At 45.8% G+C, this 20720-nt stretch overlaps 2 protein-coding genes across 4 annotated transcripts; one reads left to right on the top strand and one right to left on the bottom strand.

Annotated features, from left to right (window-relative positions):
• The first annotated feature begins 1861 nt into the window (after window positions 1-1861).
• On the top strand, window positions 1862-14243 carry LOC148813770 (spindlin-W). 3 transcript variants are annotated; one of them, XM_088907776.1, is made up of 5 exons: window positions 1862-1948; window positions 4285-4327; window positions 4907-5154; window positions 7059-7292; window positions 8282-14243. In XM_088907776.1, exons 2-5 carry the CDS (start codon window positions 4308-4310, stop codon window positions 8485-8487), a joined length of 708 nt encoding a protein of 235 aa, XP_088763902.1. In that variant the 5' UTR covers window positions 1862-1948; window positions 4285-4307; the 3' UTR covers window positions 8488-14243. The 3 variants fall into 3 exon arrangements, with proteins under 3 accessions (XP_088763902.1, XP_088763903.1, XP_088763904.1); XM_088907777.1 differs by lacking the exon at window positions 1862-1948 and adding an exon at window positions 2552-3245; XM_088907778.1 differs by lacking the exon at window positions 1862-1948 and adding an exon at window positions 3255-3976.
• Window positions 14244-14788: 545 nt separating this feature from the next.
• Window positions 14789-18367, bottom strand: micos13 (mitochondrial contact site and cristae organizing system subunit 13). Its single transcript, XM_088907780.1, has 4 exons — window positions 18171-18367; window positions 16869-17025; window positions 16420-16471; window positions 14789-15589 (listed from the first exon to the last, which is right to left on the bottom strand). Exons 1-4 carry the CDS (start codon window positions 18197-18199, stop codon window positions 15492-15494), a joined length of 336 nt encoding a protein of 111 aa, XP_088763906.1. The 5' UTR covers window positions 18200-18367; the 3' UTR covers window positions 14789-15491.
• Window positions 18368-20720: the final 2353 nt, after the last annotated feature.

The raw sequence follows: 20720 nt of genomic DNA, 5'->3' as shown, positions 1-20720 counted from the left end.
CGGAGGGATAGAATATTGTAACGCTTACGGCCGACAGGTACTGTGTAAGAGCCGGCGTACCAGAGCAGGTGACGTCACCGCCCTTCCCTGTGATAGCAGGACTACAGCTACTGGGCGGTGGAGAGATCTCTCTTTGGCTCACCGGGCTGGGTCCCTGCAGAGTAACGCGGGAGTCCCGGGTTCGAGCCTTAATGCGGCAAGGGCGCCCGCCTGAGCCCCCGTTGCGTTACAATACAAATGACGTGAGTTAAAAGTTACAATCTGAAATTACATCATAAATAACACAAGAAGGATTGAATAAAATCGAATCGGGTGGAATTCACTGAACAAACAACGTTAGCAATGTAAAAAAATAAACCAAGACAACAAGGAGCTTGCAGCACGACAGGGTTTCCTTTCTCCTGGAATCAAACCCCTTCAACCAGCACGTTGATTTCATGAGACTGTGTCTGTGGGGCTGCAAGTTATTACCAATTGTGTTTTTGCTATCTGAAATCCCAACAACCCAGCCCTGGGATATAAGGATTTCGGACAGCAAAACACAGCTGGATACTACATGAGATAGGGACAAGTAAGAGGTTTATTCCGCGCTGGAAAGAGAAGAAAGAAAACGCAACGTTTCGTCCGCGGAGCCTTCTTCAGGTGTCATTTTTTTTAGGAATGATATTATGTCGACGACATCCGTACAGGAATAGGAGGTGGTTAGAAAGCCCGGGCTTGGAACAGGTCGCTGTGAAGAGACGGAAGGCTGGTTTAGGAAGAGAGGGGGGCAAGTGGCCCAGGGAGGAAGAGAAGGAATGACGAAGATTTGGAGGAAGGCATAGTGGGTCGCAGCAGGTGTAGGTTGAAGTAGTTCAGGTGGGTAGCTGCGTCAGCCTGCGCAAAGTAACAAGAGCCTGAAGAAGGCTCCACGGCCGAAACGTTTTTTTTTTTCAGCAGGGAATAAACCTATTACTTGTTCCTTTGCAGACTACGCATGCTGACGCAGCTCCCCACCTGAACCAATTAAATGATATTGTCAACTCTCTCAATATAAGCTCCCTGCCCCGTGCAATCTCTGGTCTGAAATCTGAAAATTGAACGGTCGATTAAGAAACATCCTCTCAGGGACGCGATTGGACTTTGTCCGTAAAAATAGCAAAACGCATCTAATCATTCTGCAAACAACTCCAAGTTAAACTTGGAACGGAGGGTATTGCATTTAATGAACCTGTGGTTCCTAATAAGATAGATAAGATCTAATTTCTATTGTTCCTAATCCCTTTCTACAGCGCGGCGTACGCGCCATGCATGTTTCAACGCGTTGCCATCGGATACGATTAATTTCAATACGTCTTCTACAGTCAGCGCCTGCGAAAACGTCATTCTGTCAGCCGCGCGTCTTCTCAGATCAGGCACAGCCAGGCTGCGAGCGAGGAGGATTCGCGCTCCCTGTGCATTGTGGGAGATGTAGTGTAACAGAGTCTACGCAGTGGACGACGGAACTGAGGCGACTCGATAAGGGGGTCGACCGGTGAAATGCCCGGCCGCATTTTAAGCAACGCTCGAATAGGAGTTGTATTTCCGTTTGCACATGAATATATTTGTATTTATTCGTAACAGAAATAGTGCTTTTAAGACCACGACGGCTGGTTACGTGAGAACGTGCAAAGCAGGAATATGACACCTCCACGCACAAATGGGTCGCTTTCACTCTCCTGTTTTTTTAAGTACGAAATTAGAACAGGGTTGAGCACGGACTTCATTTCCCGGTGTGCATCACGAGGAAAAAGCCGTTGCTCGAAGTTGTTCTCGTTCCCGGCTGTAGCTTGGGAGTTGTAGTTTTCCACGGCGATGGACCCCCCCCCCCCCTACGCTCTGTTTTCCCAAAGGTTTTGCGAAGCGTGCGTGTGAACGGGTGCGCTCTGCAGAGAGAATTACATCACAGAGACGTGAAAATAGTGGTCAGGTAAAGCTTAATTATTATCAGCTTTTACTTCAAGGGGTAATGCGTATTTGTGAGGGGAAAAAAAACGCTCGCTAGATAAACTAGAACGACCTCTCTTGCCTGTTGCGCATGTACAATAATGTCATTTGAATTAGGAAGGTGTCCGCCTGATGTTTTAGAAATAGGACGCTGAACAACAATGTTCTGGCATATGTGACGTATTAACGGTTTTACGGCGCAGACAGGCTTGTTATAAAAACACGGGACACTGATTTAGAGCACGTATCGTATTCGACGAGAATGTAATGAAATTATTATGTGTATATAAATTGCAAGACGTTCTTAAGATACATGACACCTACAGTACGACAACCTTTGAAATGTAATTGGGAAGGAACGCCGCTACATCAGTTAAGATGCTGAATTGTAGCGCGCCAGTTCCTGTCGGAGTTCCTTATTGTGAATCTGGGTTTTATTGCACGACGGTCGCTGAACGCTGCCCGGGTGTGTAAATTGCAATGCACGACGTTATTTCGCCCTATCACGGGCAGGGCGTGAAATGTTGGTCTTGCTCGCGGGAGCGAACCGGAACATGGCAGCATAAATAATCTTGCTTATACTTATACCAAACAAATAATAATAATAATAATAAAAATCACGACTTTCACTTTATTGTTTTTTTCACTTTTGTTTTATACTCCTATAATTTGCCGGATAACGTTAGCTGGCTTCATAGAGGAGATTGGACCTAGTGCTGTATGCCTTATTGGATGCATTTATTTTTTTTTTTTTGCGTGCACATGACGCAGAGGCGCTGCTGTTACATTATTTGAATTTTGGGATGCGTGTCGCATAAGCGTGATCAGGATTCCGTGTGAAGTTTGCATTCCACGCCCTCTGTGTGCAGTGAACTCTGTGCGATAAACTGACCTTGTCTACGGAGCCCGGAAGGGGGCATGGGCTCGGGCTCGGGGTAGGGGTAGGTACGGGATTGCAGTAATTATACCAGGTACCAGGCCCCAACAACTCGGGTGCACGAGATTTATTCTCTCCACCCCCGCGTCCCTTATGTCCCTTTCCGGGATCCGTACTCGTCGGGTCAGTCTTACAGCTGTTCTCGTTAACCAAAACAAACCAGAGCTGCACTGCAGGAAGTCCTGCGGGTTACAACCATCGGCGCTGTCTGCGTTCAGTCGCTCGCTGGGGTTTTTATCTCCCTGTTCGGAGGAGAGAGCAGAAATCGCCCCGAGAAAGAGCAAAATAATCGCGGTGCGCACCCACCCCCGCATCCCACCGTCTCCTCGTTCCCCACTAGCTGGTAAGGAAATGTGCGCAACTTGTTCTTCGCCGATTACAAGGGAATGTCTGCGGATAGTATTTTAAATGTCCCGTTTTTTGTGTTGTTGTAAACGGACTAGCGACGTATTTTGGATGTTCTGCGGGATGAAAAGCTGGAAGTGTTCGGAAGAATGTTTGCGTTGGTCTGTCGCTTCGATACAGGTAAAACCTAAATACGTCAGTCAAGAGACACCGAGGAGAGGGGTTTGAGAGCTACAGAGGTCTCGGTGCTTCGTGTAGGAGTACGTCTTACTCTGGAGCCGAAGAGAATGATGACCATAGTTTTCACAGCCTCGCCAAAATAACAGAAGAACTGGCAGCGTTAAGGAGGTCCTAGTGTATCGCGGTCCCGTTGTGCCCAACGGTGGCAGTACCTGCGCACAGACGTGTGCCATCAGCGCTTTGCATCGCCGACTTTCGCTGTTGTTCGTCAGCCTCCTGCCTTCGTCACGATTGTGAAACTCGGCCACAGAAACGAAACCCCGTGCGCGCAGCGAGGACGGCGGGGTTTCAGGTCTTGCACCTCTCGGTCGCAGGCCAGCACAGCTGGGCCAGGACACCGTTCAGCCAGCCGGGGCGTTTCTGCTGAAGTTTCCACAGGAAACCCGGAGTTTGGCACCTGGTCGTCGGTTTGTGTCGAAGGCACTGAAAATAGCAGACAACGGGGGCAGCGTGGGCTCGGCCGTTTTTAGCAGCGACAGTTCCTGCAAGGTTTGTGGTTGGGAGAGGCACGTCAGCTTGTCGGCCGGAGGAACCTGACTTCGGGGGGCGGGGGGCTTGACAGCCGACGTGTGTTGCCTCGAAATCGCTCCCCCTCTTTCTTTCTTTTTTTTTTGTCAGCGTTGCAAAAATAAAATAAAACAAAACAAAACAACACAGCCCTTCTTAGGAAAGGAGATGGGCGTGGTTTAAGTGCAGAGGCCTTCTCGGTGTTGGTGAGGCTTCAGGGCTGTGCTCGCCTGGTGAAAACGGCTACCTCGGACCCTGACGCCATCCTCTCTCCTTCTTTCTCTTCGCAGCCGGTGCCTGAATTTATGGGAACATGTCCAAGAAAAAGGGCAGGTAAGGCAGAGACCCTTTGTGGTTTGCTTTCTAGTTTTCCTTTTGATTAGACGTAGCTCCTGTCTCTAGTGCATTCCGAATCTTGTGTATCAGTATCCAGTATGAAGTCAGATAGCTGGACATAAGGCTGTCATTGTACTGAGTTACATTTAATCTTTCCACCTTTTGCCTTTTGTTTGCAAGCCAAAACTAGAAGCTGGATATTCCATTATTGACGACTCTGATTTTTATTTTTTTGTGTGGAGTTAAACTCTGCAGAGCTCCACAAATTGTGCACATGAACTACATATTTCCTTTTCGGCTTCCTCAATGCCCTTTCCGCTATAGCCTGCAGCTCGCAGAAGACGAGATTAAAAGGCTCCGTGCTGAGGAGGAGAGATTGTGGAAACGCTCTTTTACACAAAGGGTGGCGGGTGTCTGCCTAGCTGTGCTGTGGAAAAGGAGCTTTGAATGAGATGAGATCCTCCCTGTCTTTTAGTCGGGTTGTTTGAAAACAGGCAAAGTCCTCATAAACGCCGTAGGGGGGTCTTGCAGGGGGAGAATTTGATCCTAGGTTGTGATGTCGTCCCCCCCCCCCAGGAAGCGCAGCAGCGGGGAGCTGAGCGACACCTTGACCCCTGACCCCGGCAGCATCCTGGGAGTGCGGATTCAGCACAACTGGCGGGAGAAGGGGGCGCTGACCAAGTGGAAGGGGACGGTGCTGGACAGGCTGAGCGTGAACCCCTCGCTCTTCATGGTCAAGTACGACGGGTTCGACTGCGTCTACGGCATCGAGCTCTTCAAGGACGACAGGGTCTCGGGCCTGCAGGTCCTCAGCGAGAAAGTGGGTGAGTGTCAGAGCCGAGAGCAGCCATCGCTGGGGTCTGCCAGCTTTGCAAGTGGGAGTTATTTTTACATTGTATACCTGCCCTGTCTGTCAGTTGTTTTTTTTTAAAGATTTGGCTCCGAGAGCTCCTGAACCTGCTCGGGAGGGAATGGCTGGGTGGGGCCAGCTTGTTCCATTTTGGTTTCAACAACAGCCTGGCTGTTGAAACAGGGAAGGTTGTTCCAGGCTCCCGCAGCCCTTTGTGTAAAGAAGTGCCTCCCGTTCTTGCTTTTTTTCTTCCTTAAATGCGCTCCCAAGCAGTTCCCACTCGTGTCCCCTGGTTCGTGTTTTACGGTGAATTGGGAAGAAAGTCAGGTTTCTACCAGGATTCAAGGCTAAAAAGGTGGAGTTCAGAATGTGAGACGCAGACATTCTCCTCCAACTTGCCCAGCTGTTTGACATGCTTCGTGCTTGCCCTTAGCTCCCAGGAGAGGTGGCTCTGACTGGAACAGCTGTGCATCTCTGTAATTCCTGAAAGCCCAGAGCTGCCTGGAGGTTTCCAGGGCACAGATATATTAGGCATCCATGGGGCAGAGGTAAGGCAGACCAGACACAAACGAACACATCTGTCCCTGGTTCGGCATCAAGTTTCATGCAGGCCTGGTGCAGATGGATCTGATATTTACCCTGTGCTGTGAGGGTACTTGACCTCTTCGCTATCTGTGATAGTGTGCATGTATAATGTGGAGGGGCCCTTTATCTCATACTTTTCCCATATATCTCTGGATTATGTCTCTGGGGGGTGTGGCAAACGGAATAGGAAAGTCTCCCTTCTGTGAGCACATTTGTCAAAGAATTTTTTTTCTGATTTTGTGACGGTAGTGGAGATGGTGCATGGGGGAGCCGTTGCATACTTTGTGAATGGCACAGTGATCTTTGTCCTGGGACGTCAACAGCTGCTGGCGGCGGAGATGTGGGAGTGGGTGGGGTGTCAGACAGAGATGAGCATCTTGCACTGGTGAAGAGAGTGGGGGAAATACCGTGCGCCAGTTCAGCTGGAAACCTGTGTTTCACGTAAACTGCAATACTGAGGTTATGCAGTGGACACCACAGAGCCTCTCTGTTAAATCTTGAGCTGTGGTGAATTAGTCGGTGACAAACAGACAGCTTAGATTCCATTTTCTCAGCCCAGGGGCCCCGTTAAAAATGCAGTAATGTCAAGGCATGGTCTTCTTACAGTGTGCCTGACGTGGTGTGGTGCAGGCAGTGAGCTCCTTGCCTGGCCAACAGAAGTTGGTCAGGTGATGGAGAGTTTAAGATTAGTGGGTTGAGGTCAGCTTCACCCCTGTATTAAACCCAACCCTGATAAGTGCCACAGCTGCTACATGTAGAGAACTGGAGTTCTGGGCCCGTGAGCCTGTTCAAGCTCAGGTTCAAACACATCTTTATAAAATGTGTTTTCTGTTCAGGTTTTAATTGGTTTTACTCAAGACCAGTTGCCCAGGCTTTACAAATGCGCAAAAGAAGTTGCAGTAGGGAGCTGCGTCAGCATGCGTAGGCTGCAAAGGAACAGGTAAAGGTTTATTGACACCTGAAGAAGGCTCCACAGTCGAAACGTTGTGTCTGTATTTTCTTCCTTTCAGCGTGGACTAAACTTTTACCTGTTGCTTTTAAAATATGTGTCTAGCTCTGGAAAAGAGCAACGCTCGCTTGACTTTAATAATTTGATTCGCTGGTCAAACTGCAGTCCAGTTGTTCTTTCTGTCCAGGTCTCGTGCCATACGGTCATCCTGTTGCATTTTAACAGGAGGCAGCCAGTGAGCAGGGTGTGGGGTGGGACGTCCTGCTTTGATTTCGAAACCTATGGGGTCAGAGCTCTGCAACCAGGCGGGCTGGCTCCTCTGACCTGCCCTGTGTTCCCTCTAGTGAACAACAAGATCAAGGTGCCCCACGACGCAGAGGAGCTGGTCGGCAAGGCCGTGGAGCACCTGTTCGAGAAGGAGGATGGCGAGAAGAATGAGTGGCGTGGGATGGTGCTGTCCAGAGCGCCCATTATGACCAACTGGTACTACATCACCTACGAGAAGGATCCCGTTCTCTACATGTACCAGCTGTGGGACGACTACGAGGAAGGAGACCTGCGCATCCTCCCCGAAGCAGGTAAGCCGCCCTTCTTATTGCACGAGCCTGGGCGTTGAACACGTTCCAGTCCTGGCTCAGCACTTCACCTGCAGCTCTTTCACCTCGCAACCTTCAGTCTTCTAATTCTGCCCTCCTTACTGCCCCCCAAGCCCGTCTACATTGTATGGGTGAAGGGGCCTTCTCCTGTTATGCCCCCAAGCTCTGGAACTCTCTGCCCAAGGATATCAGAGAGTCACCTTCTCTAAACTCCTTCAAATCCAGACTCAGAACCCTCTTCTTCAGAAAAGCCTTTACTGAACTGGTTCCATTCTTCACCCCTCTGCTTTTCTTAGTACCACCATCCATGTCTCCTCTATATATTGTAATTGTGTTTTATCTTGTGTATTCTTCTTATTTATTATTGTTGTCATCCTGTAAAGCGCTTTGAGAAGCCACCTTTAAAGGCGCTATAGAAAACAAAGTTTATTATTATTATTATTATTATTATTATTATTAACAAATCTGATTGGATACGTTATCACCGTATCATCAGATATCCACACAGAAGTCCTAATTCATTAGGTGAGGGACTTAATCTTCTGAAGAACACATAGCAAGCTGAACCATGACGTGTGGATGTGAAAGTAACAGATGGGGCTCTCTACAGATCTGGAGAGAGATTGTAAGCACGGTCTCTCTTCTGTAGTTCTGCTCTTCCTGGCCAAAAGCGCACCTGCTGATTTACCGATGTTCCCAAAAGCATGTGCTTGCAAGAAAAGGGCTTCGGCCTGGAGGTTAAAAGGTCAAGGGCCCTGTGTGCTGATGTACATGCCTGATGCCCTTGAGAGTCCCGCTGTGTATGGTGTGATTAATTTGGAAATATTGTAGGTCACACAGCATCAGGTGAAGATGGAGCTTGTGAAATGTGTGCAGCAGCTGATTGAACAAAATGCTCGGTTTCAGTGTTGTTGCTTTGGGGAGGGGGGGTGAGTTTTGTAAGGCAAAGGGACATCTTTCTCGTGTCTCAGAAAACAGGCACCTGCTGCCAGCCGACAGGAAGCCGGGGGAAGAGACGGAGAGCCTCGTGGGCAAGCAGGTGGAGTACGTCACCGACAAAGGGGTGAAGAGAACTGGCCTGGTCATCTACCAGGTGCCCGCCAAGCCCTCCGTCTACTACATCAAGTACGACGACGACTTCCACATTCACGTCTACGATCTGGTCAAGACCTCTTAAAGAGACAGTATCCCCAACCCCTTACCCCCCCCCCCCCCCATCCCCGCCCCCTCCCTACCCCCCTCCTCTTCGCCCCCCTCTCCAGATGCGTTTCCGCCATTGTTGCCACGGCTACCTTCTCCATCCTGGGCGGGGTCGGTGGGTGGAGGTGGTGGCTGAAGGGGCTGGTGAGTGAAGTGCGAAACTGTGCCGAGGACAGGTACCGCGCTGGAGAGGGAGGGGGCCCGTGGTCTCCCTCGGCAACGCACGCCACCTTGTCTCGGCCTGTCACGCCGGAGGCCGCCACTAGGGCCCGCTGTCGCACAGCAGCTCGGCTCGGCCAGGAGGTAGAAGTTTTACAACGAAGAGCAGCCCAGGAGCAGAGAGAGGGGCAGGGACTGGGCAGTGCAGCCTCCACTGTGTGGACAGCGTTGAACTCCACAAGCTTGTCACTGGAATACTTAAGGGAGTCTCGGGCATGTAGTCGGGGAGGTCTGTTAACGTGGAGTTCAGAAAGGTGAACGAATAATTTCACAGTGGCCAAGCGCCCTGCCTCTTCTGCGTCTGCTAACTGAGCACAGGGCTTGCTGTAGCAGAAAGAAGTCCAAAGCTTTGATTGCAAGGCAGTAAAACACAGCTGAACACGGGGCTTAGAGTACTGAATGGAACTGTTGTCACAGGCACCAGTCTGCTCTTGTTAGAAACTTCTACCAACTGTTTTCAGCTTCTGCTTCACTCCAGCTCTGAGGCACCCTAGGAGAGCAAGCAGTGGCGATATTGCAGCTTTTTAAACCCAGATATTAGCACCACTCTCAGTATCTTTTGCGAAGAGAGTTCAGACATAAGCCTGTGAACCTCTCCCATCGTACATCTCCTCCGAGTGGGTAAAAAAGAACTACTTTTAAATCGATGAGCTCATTCGCCAACTTTCCACTGGAACCCACAGAATTTGACTAGAAAGTGATCGAAATTTCAGGTCGCCTCATGTCGACAATGCGATGATTCCTGTGTTCCCTGGAAATTCTTCAATAGAAAAAACAAGGGTTGCAATAGATCACTCTGAGAGTCTCCTAACAGTGGAGTTTCTCAAATTTATACAATATTGGGGGGGAAAAAAACATCATGAGTTATTAGAGGAGGGAATGGATCAGCAGTGTATATATTTTGAACAGATTGAGATTTTAGCGTTAAAAAGTTGTATACAATTCTAGCTTTGGAAATCGGCAAATATTTTAGTAAGGCTCACACACGCTCCGACAAGATTTTTAGGAAACTGAGGCTAAGCCCGGGTGGGGTGGCTTTTTTTTTTTTAAGCTGTGTTTGTTGTTGTCGCTTAATGAAATAAAGCAGTTATATTGCTCACAAGCATTGGGTTATCTAGAATCTGAACAGGGATTTGAGTAATAAAGGTGATAGGAGCTGTGACGTTTTCATGGCAAATTTCAAAAGAGCAGCGTCTTACCGTTTGCTTTGATGTTGTATAAGCAACAATGTGTTGCCAACATGAACACTTCATTTGTCCTAAAAAACATGCAGCTAAATTGCTTAGTAATTTAGCTTCTGACTGTCCAGCAGGCTGGACTCCGTTCATGTATTGAAGGAGGAATGTATGATATTAGCGTTGTAGGTTGGCTTGATTGGAATGGGCTTGAGGCCTTTTTTACAGAGCACATGCAAAGTCATATTTTCCCCGCAGGGTGCTGGCAGTAGCCTGTCCAGAAAACACAGAACCATTGCAAAACGTTGAGGTTTTGTGCGGGCAGTGTAAGGGCGCCGATTTCGTCCGGCGCTCGCTTTTCAACTTGAGCACATTGATGGCACCCAGGATGTTTCTGGGAAAAAAAAACGAACAGTAGAAATGACCGTGGGAGGCGTGTTCAGAAACAAAAACCGGTAACGCAGCTTTGAAAGTGACTCTTGTGTGAGATCATCTGTGCGGTTTGGGAGTCCGCAGGAAAGATGATTCTACAGCAGACACTGCAGAGGAGACGGTTTTTACTTCAGGCGGCACAGGTGGTGTTGGTTTGGTTAAAGCACCTTGCTGCTAAGTTAAAAGCTTGGAGAGAATTAGACTGACCCATAAAAAAAGGATGGAGGCAAAAATAAGGCCGACACAAGACGCCATGTGAGATGCAAATAATCCAAAACTTAATGTGCAGAATACAGAATAGCGCTGGTACAATTGTCAATTAAATTGTCATCCATTCTTGGGATCTGTGGTGAGCGTGGGACAGTAATTTGTATGATAATTTTAATTTATTTTACAAAAGTAAGTTATTGGGAACAGCTGGCCCATCGTGAAATGTTTATATTTTGTGGCAATGCTGAAATTACAGAGCTGGTTTACCAGATATGTTTTTAAAATAAAACCTATGTAAAAGTATTACTGTTAATTTTTTTTCACGTACACCCGTTCCTTGCCTTGTAAATGTTTACCTGATGATTTTTTTTTTTGCTTTATTGCTATCAAACCTTTGGTACTTGGATTTTTATTTTCCAAAGCTTTTCCTCTTTTCTGGATGTGGCTCTCGAGCGCGAAGCTAGAGGCACATGGATACATCCCACAATGCATCCTGTCCAGCGTCACGCTGCTCCCATTGGGCTGTTCATGCAACGTCATCACAGTGGTACTATTGTTTGTCGATGAGGTGAAATACTGTCCTGTACTGTATAACTTTCACCGCCAATACTGTCTACAAAGTGCTGTGCTGCTAAAAGAGCATGTTAAAATGGACAGGGCAAGCTGTAATTTAAATACTGTACCAGGCTTGATATTATTCGCAGACATGAAAAGGCTGAATTCTTGAAGGACAGTTTCCGTGCAGTATGTCATGTAACGATTGTCTACTAGCGATACCAGAACTGAAGTTTATTTTTTCAGAAATAGCTGATTAAAACGTGATCCGTTTTGTTTTGGAATAATCTTCTTCTGATTCGTGTCAGTTTAAAGTTGGCAACGTAAACATCCATCCATCTATGCAGGTCAAGGGCCTGGGGGAACCAGAGTTAATCTTGGCGAGCAGTGAGCACAAGGCAGGGTACACCCTGGACAGGACACCTACCCATTGCAGAACAGACACAAACACACCATTTTACCAGGAGACAGTTAACCTGCCTGCGTGTCTTTAGACTATGGGGAAAAAACTGGAGCACCCGGAGGAGAACATGCAGACTCCACACAGATAGTGCCCCAGGTCTGGAATTGCACCCAGGGCCTCAGCGCTGCGAGGCAGGAGTGCCAACCTTGAACTCGCCGTGTCTGGTCAAGTCAATAGCCGACTGTGAATGTTGATGCACAGTTGGCTCAGCGCCAGTAGGCGCAGGATTAATTGATTAATCAGGTTCCCAGTAACACACAGGTTGCAGTGATGTCACTTTGGGGCTTTGCGTCCGCCCCACATGGTGCTGAAACGCCTGCAAGTTAGTTGTGGAGCTTGTAGAAGAACAGCTCAATGGGTTGGGGCTGTCACAGCTACCCATTGAGCTTTCTGCACTTCCTCCTTCCTGAGTGGGCATAGGGCTGCACATTGGATAGAATTAAAAAATTCATAATTAAGAACTCGAAATTTTAAATAAGCACAGAGATGGGGCGACGCACTGCCTGTGCCACAGACATTGTTCGAATCGCAAGGTCAAGATCACACTTTGAGTTTTGACGGGATTGTATGGTGTGTTTTTTTACTGGGGTCCTGCCCTTTTAAAAGTGACCTTTTGCCATGAAAAAGTGCACATCTCATCGGAAGAACACTGGCGTCCCCGGTCTCTGAGCTTGCAGAGATGTCTCTAGATTTGAGACTGTTGTTAAAGCATGACTTTTTTTTAAGAACCACGGACAGGACATTGACTGTTTTAGCACTTGCAAGGAACCTCAGAAATGCATTGTGACCTGGACCTGGAAATGCAGACTGGAGGTAACTAGGCGGGGCGTAGTTTTTGAAAATACAAGTGACAGAGAAAGACTTCCGGCATTTCACTTGCACAGTATGATGATGGGAATGACCTGGAGGTTGTAGAAAATGTTAGTTCATTGCTGGCAATGATACAGTATGTAAGCATCCACAGGATCCATCCCTTAGGCACCTGAAAGATGCACTTCGGATCAGGTATTAAAGCTCTGTGGCAGGTGTACTCATCTTGCATTAGCCATTGGATTTAAAATGGAGAGAGCCTTCATGACGAAGCTCTTGTGTTAATGTGTTTGCTTATCGCCAAATTTAAAAGTATACTTTCTACAATCCTATGACTAGTGAATTTGACTGTTTCCATTGGTTGAACTTCTCTCTTGACTGTACTGTATATAAATGTGATTTTTATTTTCGGATGGGTCTGATACTAACTTCAAACGTAAGAATTATCACTTGCATACATTGTAGACTGACCTTCTCTTTTATTTTTTAAATTCTGCGTCTGCGTGACCCTACAGGTGGTATGATTACCAATATGAACACTTATGACGAAACAGTATAAAGAATACTGTTAAGTCAGAAGTATATGTATGGACAAAACAGTGCTTAATGAAGCACAAAGCAGAGCAGAAGCATTGGTCCACTTTAAAAAAATGCAATTTCTTTTAAAGAAAAACTGATGTCCATTTTTTTGCATTGTAGTTACTTTGCCAAAAGGCTTATGTGCATTTGTGTATAGAACTCTGTCATTGCTTGCAAGTATTATAATTTTGAACAGTTGATTATCAATAAATGAAAGACTGTGCTGTGTTACATAGAACGCTTGTGTGGAACAGACCTGTTTTCATTCCTACATGGCTCCCCAGTCTCTGAACTCTCGAGCTGTCCTTTTTTTTACCTGCTTGGAGTAGATTGGCGCTTAGAAATAAGAGGCCCGAGGGTAGTAGCTTTATTCCTAGTAATACTACTATTTCCCCGAATGCATACCTCCAAATAAAAATAAAAGGCATTTTTAATCTTTTACCGGCTTTAACACTAAGCCCCTATTGAAGCACCTTCTGTAAAGCATGTCTGTGTAAAGCATATGAGTCACACACCTTAGCTTTCCGATCACACTGAGCCACCTGTGCAGGAGGTGTTGTGGACGGCGCCTAGGACTACAGATTACTTCCAACTCTCTGGCTACATCTATTAACACAGGAAGTCAAACCGCTGAACCTTGGAGCTACTGTATGGAAAGAGGACCTGTTTAAATCCTTTTCATTCGCTGAAGTTCTGACACAGCGCTCTTTCGTTACCCTGGCATTGTCAGGCTTCCAGCAGTAGCAGGAATTAGCAACTATTGGCAAACTCAATGACCAATATTCAAGTGGCAATTGGAGTTGCCTAGACCTTTTACCCAAGCTCTGTGTGGCGGACAGGGCCTAACAACAGGACATTAATGTTAAAATGCACATGCTATTGAATGTTAATTTAGACTGTTTCTGAAATGTAGCACTGCATTGTGTATGGCACAGTTTGGATCTTTGTTTTTGAAAGTGTAGCATTTGTACTGTAAGAGTTTCGAGAAGACTGGTTCATCTGGATGAGAATTTTTTTGCCCTGAACGCTGAGGTTTGGCTGTGCAAAATCACGCTCACATCGTGCATTCTGGTCTATCAGACGTGTTTGCCAGTTTCTCTGTGATGTGTGTCTTGATCTACGGTGTCGTCTACATGCTTGCAGGAATTCTCAATATTGAGGTTTTTACCATGAGATACCCTCTGTTTCACTGCTTTACCAAAGCTTTTGAGTAGTCTGAACTGTTGTAGCATTCGCCATTCAGTTTCTGTGTAACTATGCGGTCGTTAATAATAAAGAGATATTTTTTGCACTTGTCAGCTTTTGTTTTACTTTTTTCATTCCGTCTGGCAAATGAAACTTTGGTGGTGTGGTCTCTGGTGTAGAGGCTCAGCTTCATCCAACACTGTGAGGCTGTATTCTGCAATAGTATGATTTAGCTACAATGTTGCTGTTGCGTGTGCAGATTTCTGTCATCTGATGGTGCCACAGTTAACCAGGATGATCATTTCTTTACTGGCTATTTATCTCGTCTAGTAACTATTCTTTTACAGCTACATGCTCCACTGCTTAGTAACCTGACACTGTAGCTTCTTCATTTCTGCATCCCTGGATGTTTTGAAGAAAAAAAAGCTTCTACTTCATCATTAGAGTATTATATATACAAAATATATACAGTATGTACTCAGTTTATCACCTCTGCTAGTGTAAAGAAAAGCACAGGTAAAAGGTTTTACCTCTTTAAGGAAAATGCATCTTGATAGATTTCTTACGTATTTATAAAGATGTACTATAATTCTTTAAACCTCAACCATTTTAACATGCTAAAAAGACAGAAACAGGCTTGCACAGGGAACACTGCAAGAAACCCTTCTGCCTTGTAAAAGATACTGAAGGGCTTTTATTTTTGTCCTTTGTAACTCTGAAGGTGGTACATTATCATTATTTACAGATAATTACAGACTTCAGTTCGGTATAAAACATGGTAACATACAAGTAAAGGCGGTGAAGAATTATGCTCCAGTGCAGCATAACGTCTCAGACTTTGCTTCAGCCAAAACAGATCCGATTCCTCCTGCAGGCGCTCACTCTGACACTACCGATGGGGAAAGGACACCTCCTAGAGGTGGCTCTAGGAACTACAACCCCTGTTGAACTCAATTATATTACATAAATGATGTTGCAGATCTGGGCAATATGAATAAGCCTGCTGTATACGATTTCCAGACGACGTATTTATTTTTATAAATAACAGAGGCTCTTCTTCTGCCAAAGGCTAAATACACGACAGGTTAAATTATGGTCAAACGGAAAAAACCTTCTGCTGTTCAGTGTCAACGTGTGCAGATCTGAAGGGGGATTTGTTTTTAGGGTTTCTGAGAGCCAGAGCACAAAAAAAAAAACTTCTTCGAGCTCTGATCCTCAAGATATGCATATCACAACTGTTACGCGAGTTCAGAGTAACGAAGCCGTCAGGACTGGAGGCCGGAGGTGTTGCTTGATGCAGGAGTGGAGGTCTCTGGGTCGGGGCGGGGTGCGGGCGGGAGCTGGCGCCCCTCCTCACTTGGCCAGGCCCTTCACGTACTGCCAGCCTTGGCTGGTGTACTCGCACGCTCGCGTGGGGGCGACGGAGAGGGTCTGCGTGAGCTTCTGAACGCCTGGAAGAAAACGGGGAGACAGTCACTCGGGATAGCCGGAGCCAGGCATGGGATTGTCCGTCAGTCCGATCGCCAGCGAACCCTTCCCATCTGCAGCTTGATTGACAGCATTCAGCCTCTCAGAGGGGAACTGCAGCACTATTTTTCTATTTCTGTTTTAGAATGAATCGGCACTGATGAGCGCATTTCAAACCGCAATGAAAGTCAAATGGACACAGTAACTTGTAAAACCTCCAATTCACATCACAAAATAGACTAAATTTCCAGGTGTGCGCAGCGCCATGTTCTGCGATTCAGAAGAGGCAGGGTGACGTGTTGCAGCTCTCTTACATTGTAAACCAGCAGGCTTGTGAGTACGTCTCTTTAAATCCAATAGAGACATTGCTCTCAACTTCGAGACGATCTTGCCGATAAATGAAACTTACTCGTTAACTCATGTTGGAAAATGTCTGGGGTGAAATGGCTGCTGCACAACCTGTACTTATTCGCTCATAAATCATTACAGGGACTAGTGAGCAGGAAGGGCCTCCCCATGTCAGAATTCTCGCGAACTCTCGCTCTCGCCCGAGGTGAGACCAGGGGTTTGCAACAGTATGGCTACTTATAGTACTTTCACAAAGTTCACACTTTTTGTGCCTAATTCAAAATTTGTACATTTTTTGCTTAACAGTCACTGAATTTATTTTGTTACCGAGATTCAACAACCAGTCTGGGAAATTGGGACTGCAGTTCCCCCTTTCAAGATCAAGGATGTACCTGCTAATACACCCAAAACTAGAAAAACTGTGAATTTGTTTGCAGTAGCATTCCTGCACTATGTAAGCTCTTACCGGTATTCCACGTTTCCAAAGCGGAAAACTCTATTTTGGGAGGAGAAGGAAGCTGCAGTAATAAGGGAAGAGGAGAACATGATGGTTAAATATTGCATCAATATCAGCCTCTGAGCACCAACACCAGTAAAGCTAGTTACAGCCTTTAGAAAGGACCTCGTCTCCGAATCACGAACTTTATTTAGTCAGTTCTTGATTCGGTGTCTTGCGATCCCAGGGTTTTCGATGAAAGTTTACTTCCTGCACCTCTGTTAATGTTTAATACAGTCCCTGACTTGATCTCTTGTGCTAGAGAGAATTAACCCCTGAGGGTTCGGAGATGAGACTTCTCTCTCTAAAAGAAATCATGAAGGCCAAAATACAACACTGGCACAGTAAAACCGCATCAGTGCTTGGCTGCTTCACAAGCAACCCAGTACGTCGGCACAAACACAAGATCTTGGCCTTACCTCCCATCCGAAGTACTTCATCCACTCGTCCACAGCAGGGGGGATGGCAGCTTTGGCCTTGTTCAGCACCTCTGAGCCCTGGACACTGTCCCCCAGCAACCTCTGTTCATAGGCCACGTACACAGCCCCGCCGGCCACACCCACCTTGGTGACCAGCCTGCATGCCACAGACAAACCACACAACATCTAAATGAAAGCCTTTGTTTTTAATAAATGGATTTAATGAGAACGTACAATGGGTTGCTTTTATCAACCCATTTCCTAACTGATTTAGCCAGGGTTAGAACAGTGTTTTCAAGAGAGCCAGAGCCTATCCCAGCAAGCAGTGGGCGCAAGGCAGGGTACACCCTGGACAGGACACCAGTCCATCACAGGACACACGAACACTCACTCCAAGACCAATTTTCCCAGGAGACAATTAACCTACCAGTGGGAGTGGACTGTGGGAGGAAACCCATGCAGTCCCAGGGAGAGCATGCAAACTCCACACAGACAGAACCCTAGGAGTTGAACCCTGGACCTCAGCTCTGAGAGGCAGCCCTGCTAACCACTGTGCCACCCTGTTGCTTTTATCCAAAAAACTAACAAGACAATCACTGAATCTTAGGGTAAGTGCATTTAAGGTTGACAACAGAAAGTGCCACATTACACAAAGAGCAGTGGGAGTCTGCAACAAGCATCCAGGTCTGTTTCTCATGGCAATATTGAAATCCTTTTAAAAACCAGCTGGGTGAAATTTTCCTAATATGCTTTATCCCAGCGCATCATTTCAATATGATGCTGAACTTGATTGCTAAACAATCCTAATTTGTAAGGGTAAATCTAGGTTCAGTCAGGCTAGGGAGACATCTAGTTCTCCAGCGTCCTCACCACTCAGAGGGACGGTTAATTGAAAGTGTAATTTGGGCGTGTTCACATATGTGTGCAGTTTAGGAGTTAGGAACGCAGCTGCATGGCGTAGTTATTTAAATTGGTATTTCTTTATATATCACTACTTTACAGCAATAGTTTAACAAATCTGATATAACTGAGCATTAAAAGCACACCGCTAACGCACATTTTGTTATCACTAAGGACTGTATACAGATACGATTTAAAAAAAACGCCCTTTCAAGTCATGTTCAGAACAGCCAAGCGTGCATTTCACTGCTAGTTTATTTCACATCTACGTAGTACTAGATTCTACCGCCTACACATGGATCGTGACATTATTTTCACAGCAACTAGCGGAAAAAATTGACATACATTGAAACTTGAAGTTTGTATTGTGCTGTCACAAGGAGGCCGGAGGAATCAACTTACTTTATTAATGGGAAAATCCTGGGAGCCATGAGCCAAAAACGAAGTAGAAACAAACGTAACAATGACCGAGCAGAAACGGATTATTAAATAAACTAATATATTTGCAGCCCAGGTGTTTTAAAAACCGTTGTCTGCATTCGCATTTACAAGGACATCGAGAAGGCTGTACCAATGTGTGTTTGCCGTATACTCAATAAAGTTTTTTCAAGATGACCTTCGACTCCCCTTTAGAGGTTACCGTTTTACATCGGACAAAGCTGATTCTTTAAAATTAAGACTCCTGAAATTTAGGACTTTCATAATTTTTTCCTCTATTAATATGCATTCCCAACCCATTTATTTTTGTAGAGACTTCTTTAAACATGCATAATCGAAGACCGCACTAATCTTTGCAAGTGGGTTCTGGGAAATGTAGTCCTTTACAGAATCTCTCACCGTGAGGCTGTGCGCAACCCTCACTCTGCAGTGAACTACAGTCTCTTGAAATCGTGCCATTACATACTCAAAACCTATCTATGAACTGTTCCTGTCCAAATTCATACTGGTTTACTAAGACGAATAAGGAATTACACTGTCAAATGATATAACAAAATAAAAAGCAATAGCGTGTTGTAACTGTGATGTTATCAACTCTTAGAAGGTAAACATTCCTGGCTCCTTAATTAACCGTTCTAATACAGATTCAATCAGTTTATTGAGTCTTTGAGTCACTATTTTATTTCTAAAATAAATTATTTTTATATTTTACGGAAGCCTAACACGTTGGGTAAGAAAAGCATATCGATTCATTTAAGCTGTTTTCATTTTTCAAGCTGACTTTTATCTCCCAGTAGGGTTTCAACGTGATAGTGTGCAAAACGCTACTATCGGTACACGATTTGCCAACAGCCTGTCACTAGTTAGACACACAGACGATTCGGAGACGTGAAGTTAAACAAAGCGTTTTAACTGTGTGACTACCAGGAAGGCAGCAAGTCGAATCAGGAGCGCGTCACTTCGCTCAGGGAGTAAAAATACCAAGCAGGGAGTTCCCTCCACGCACCTGTTCACTGGCGGCAAGAGTGATGTAAATAATTAGACGTGAGCTTTTTGTTTCTCCTCTTTCCAGGTCTTAGCCGATTCCGTATTAAGGGCGGTTTGAACGAGACAACTGCTTTGGCTTGAGTACATGAAAGGTGTGGAGTTTTGTTCCACTCGGGGAATGTAACAGGCATTTGATGTATCAATGAATACTCGGACAGAGACCTGACAACCGACCTGTTATCTCATTCCTGGTGAGAGCTGTGGATGCAGCAGGTTGGAGGTTGGACTGCAGATCTGAGGAGATGCTGCTCTTTGCTCGACACGCTCACACCTGCACAAGGCAACAACCGAGAGGTGCTGGCTATGTTAACTGGTGTGTCTTTGGAAGGTGTGTGGGGCGGGGAGGGGGAGAGCAGAGCAATCAGATAAAAACGCCAAAGGGGAACCATGCAAACTCCACACAGACGATGCTTCAGAATGGACCCTGGGAGCCCAGACCTGTGAGGAAGTTGTGTTAACTGTCGTGCCACTGTTCCAGACGGTTCTAGAAACCTGATCCCTTACAAAATAAGGGCTGCTTCTTGGATTCTAGTTCTTACTGTGTCACTGCCTTCAAAAATCACAGCTGTTCCTATGTAGATCATTCAGAGGGAATAACCATGGACACAGGCGAGGCCGGTATTGGTATATTTGGGATGTTAGTGAGAACTTTGAATCTCAAATACATTGCTGGGTCTCTCAATTATTCTCTCCGAGGTTGCAGTTCATAGATAAGGAGGGACAGTGTGTTAGATGTGACCATAACAGCACTAAGCACAGTCTTGTTATCAGTGATGAGCTGTGGCCATCGACAGGGTGTGAGCTCTGGAGATTCGCACAAGGGAACACTGGAACTCTTTTTTTTAAATCATATAACGCTAAAAAGGAGGGAAGACTTGCGAATACTTTGTCGATTAGAAAACGAAACACACTGCATTCTTCCTCATTTCAGTGCATGTGCTGGTATCATGAAGAGGCTAATCACTGGTAGTTCTGATTAGAGCCTCACTGTGAATGGAAAAGTAGCTATTGCTTATTAAAGCTGCTGTATTTGTACAATAGAAATATTTGGACAACAAAAAAACCTCATAACAAAGGGGATTTTAAATCCTCTACATATTATTAGTTACAGTAATAGTAGATGATACTTGATTTATACATTGAATTGAGGACATGACTGTACAGAATTAATCTGTATTATATTTATAAAAGCAATGTATAGTTCATGCAATGTTCCTGCATACAATTCAACTGCCTGAATGTTAATATAAATCTAACCTGTGTCCCCAGGAACTAGACCAGGTCTTGGAAATACTGTATAGATTGAAAAACAGATCAATCTCGTTTACTAATTAATGCAATATTGTCAATTGCCTCTTTTAAGTGATAGCTGTGGGTTTAAAAAGGTGCTCAAGGGTCAATGTGATGACTGCCTGAGTGCCCCCACCCCCATGGTCACAGTCAAGGCAAGACATTGAACTTGCTAGG

This window comes from Atractosteus spatula, chromosome 28, assembly GCF_055471065.1.
Source record: "Atractosteus spatula isolate fAtrSpa1 chromosome 28, fAtrSpa1.hap1, whole genome shotgun sequence".
Classification (NCBI taxonomy): domain Eukaryota; kingdom Metazoa; phylum Chordata; class Actinopteri; order Semionotiformes; family Lepisosteidae; genus Atractosteus; species Atractosteus spatula.
Note: the sequence above shows the minus strand (reverse complement) of the source record. Positions and strands in the feature narration are given on the sequence as shown.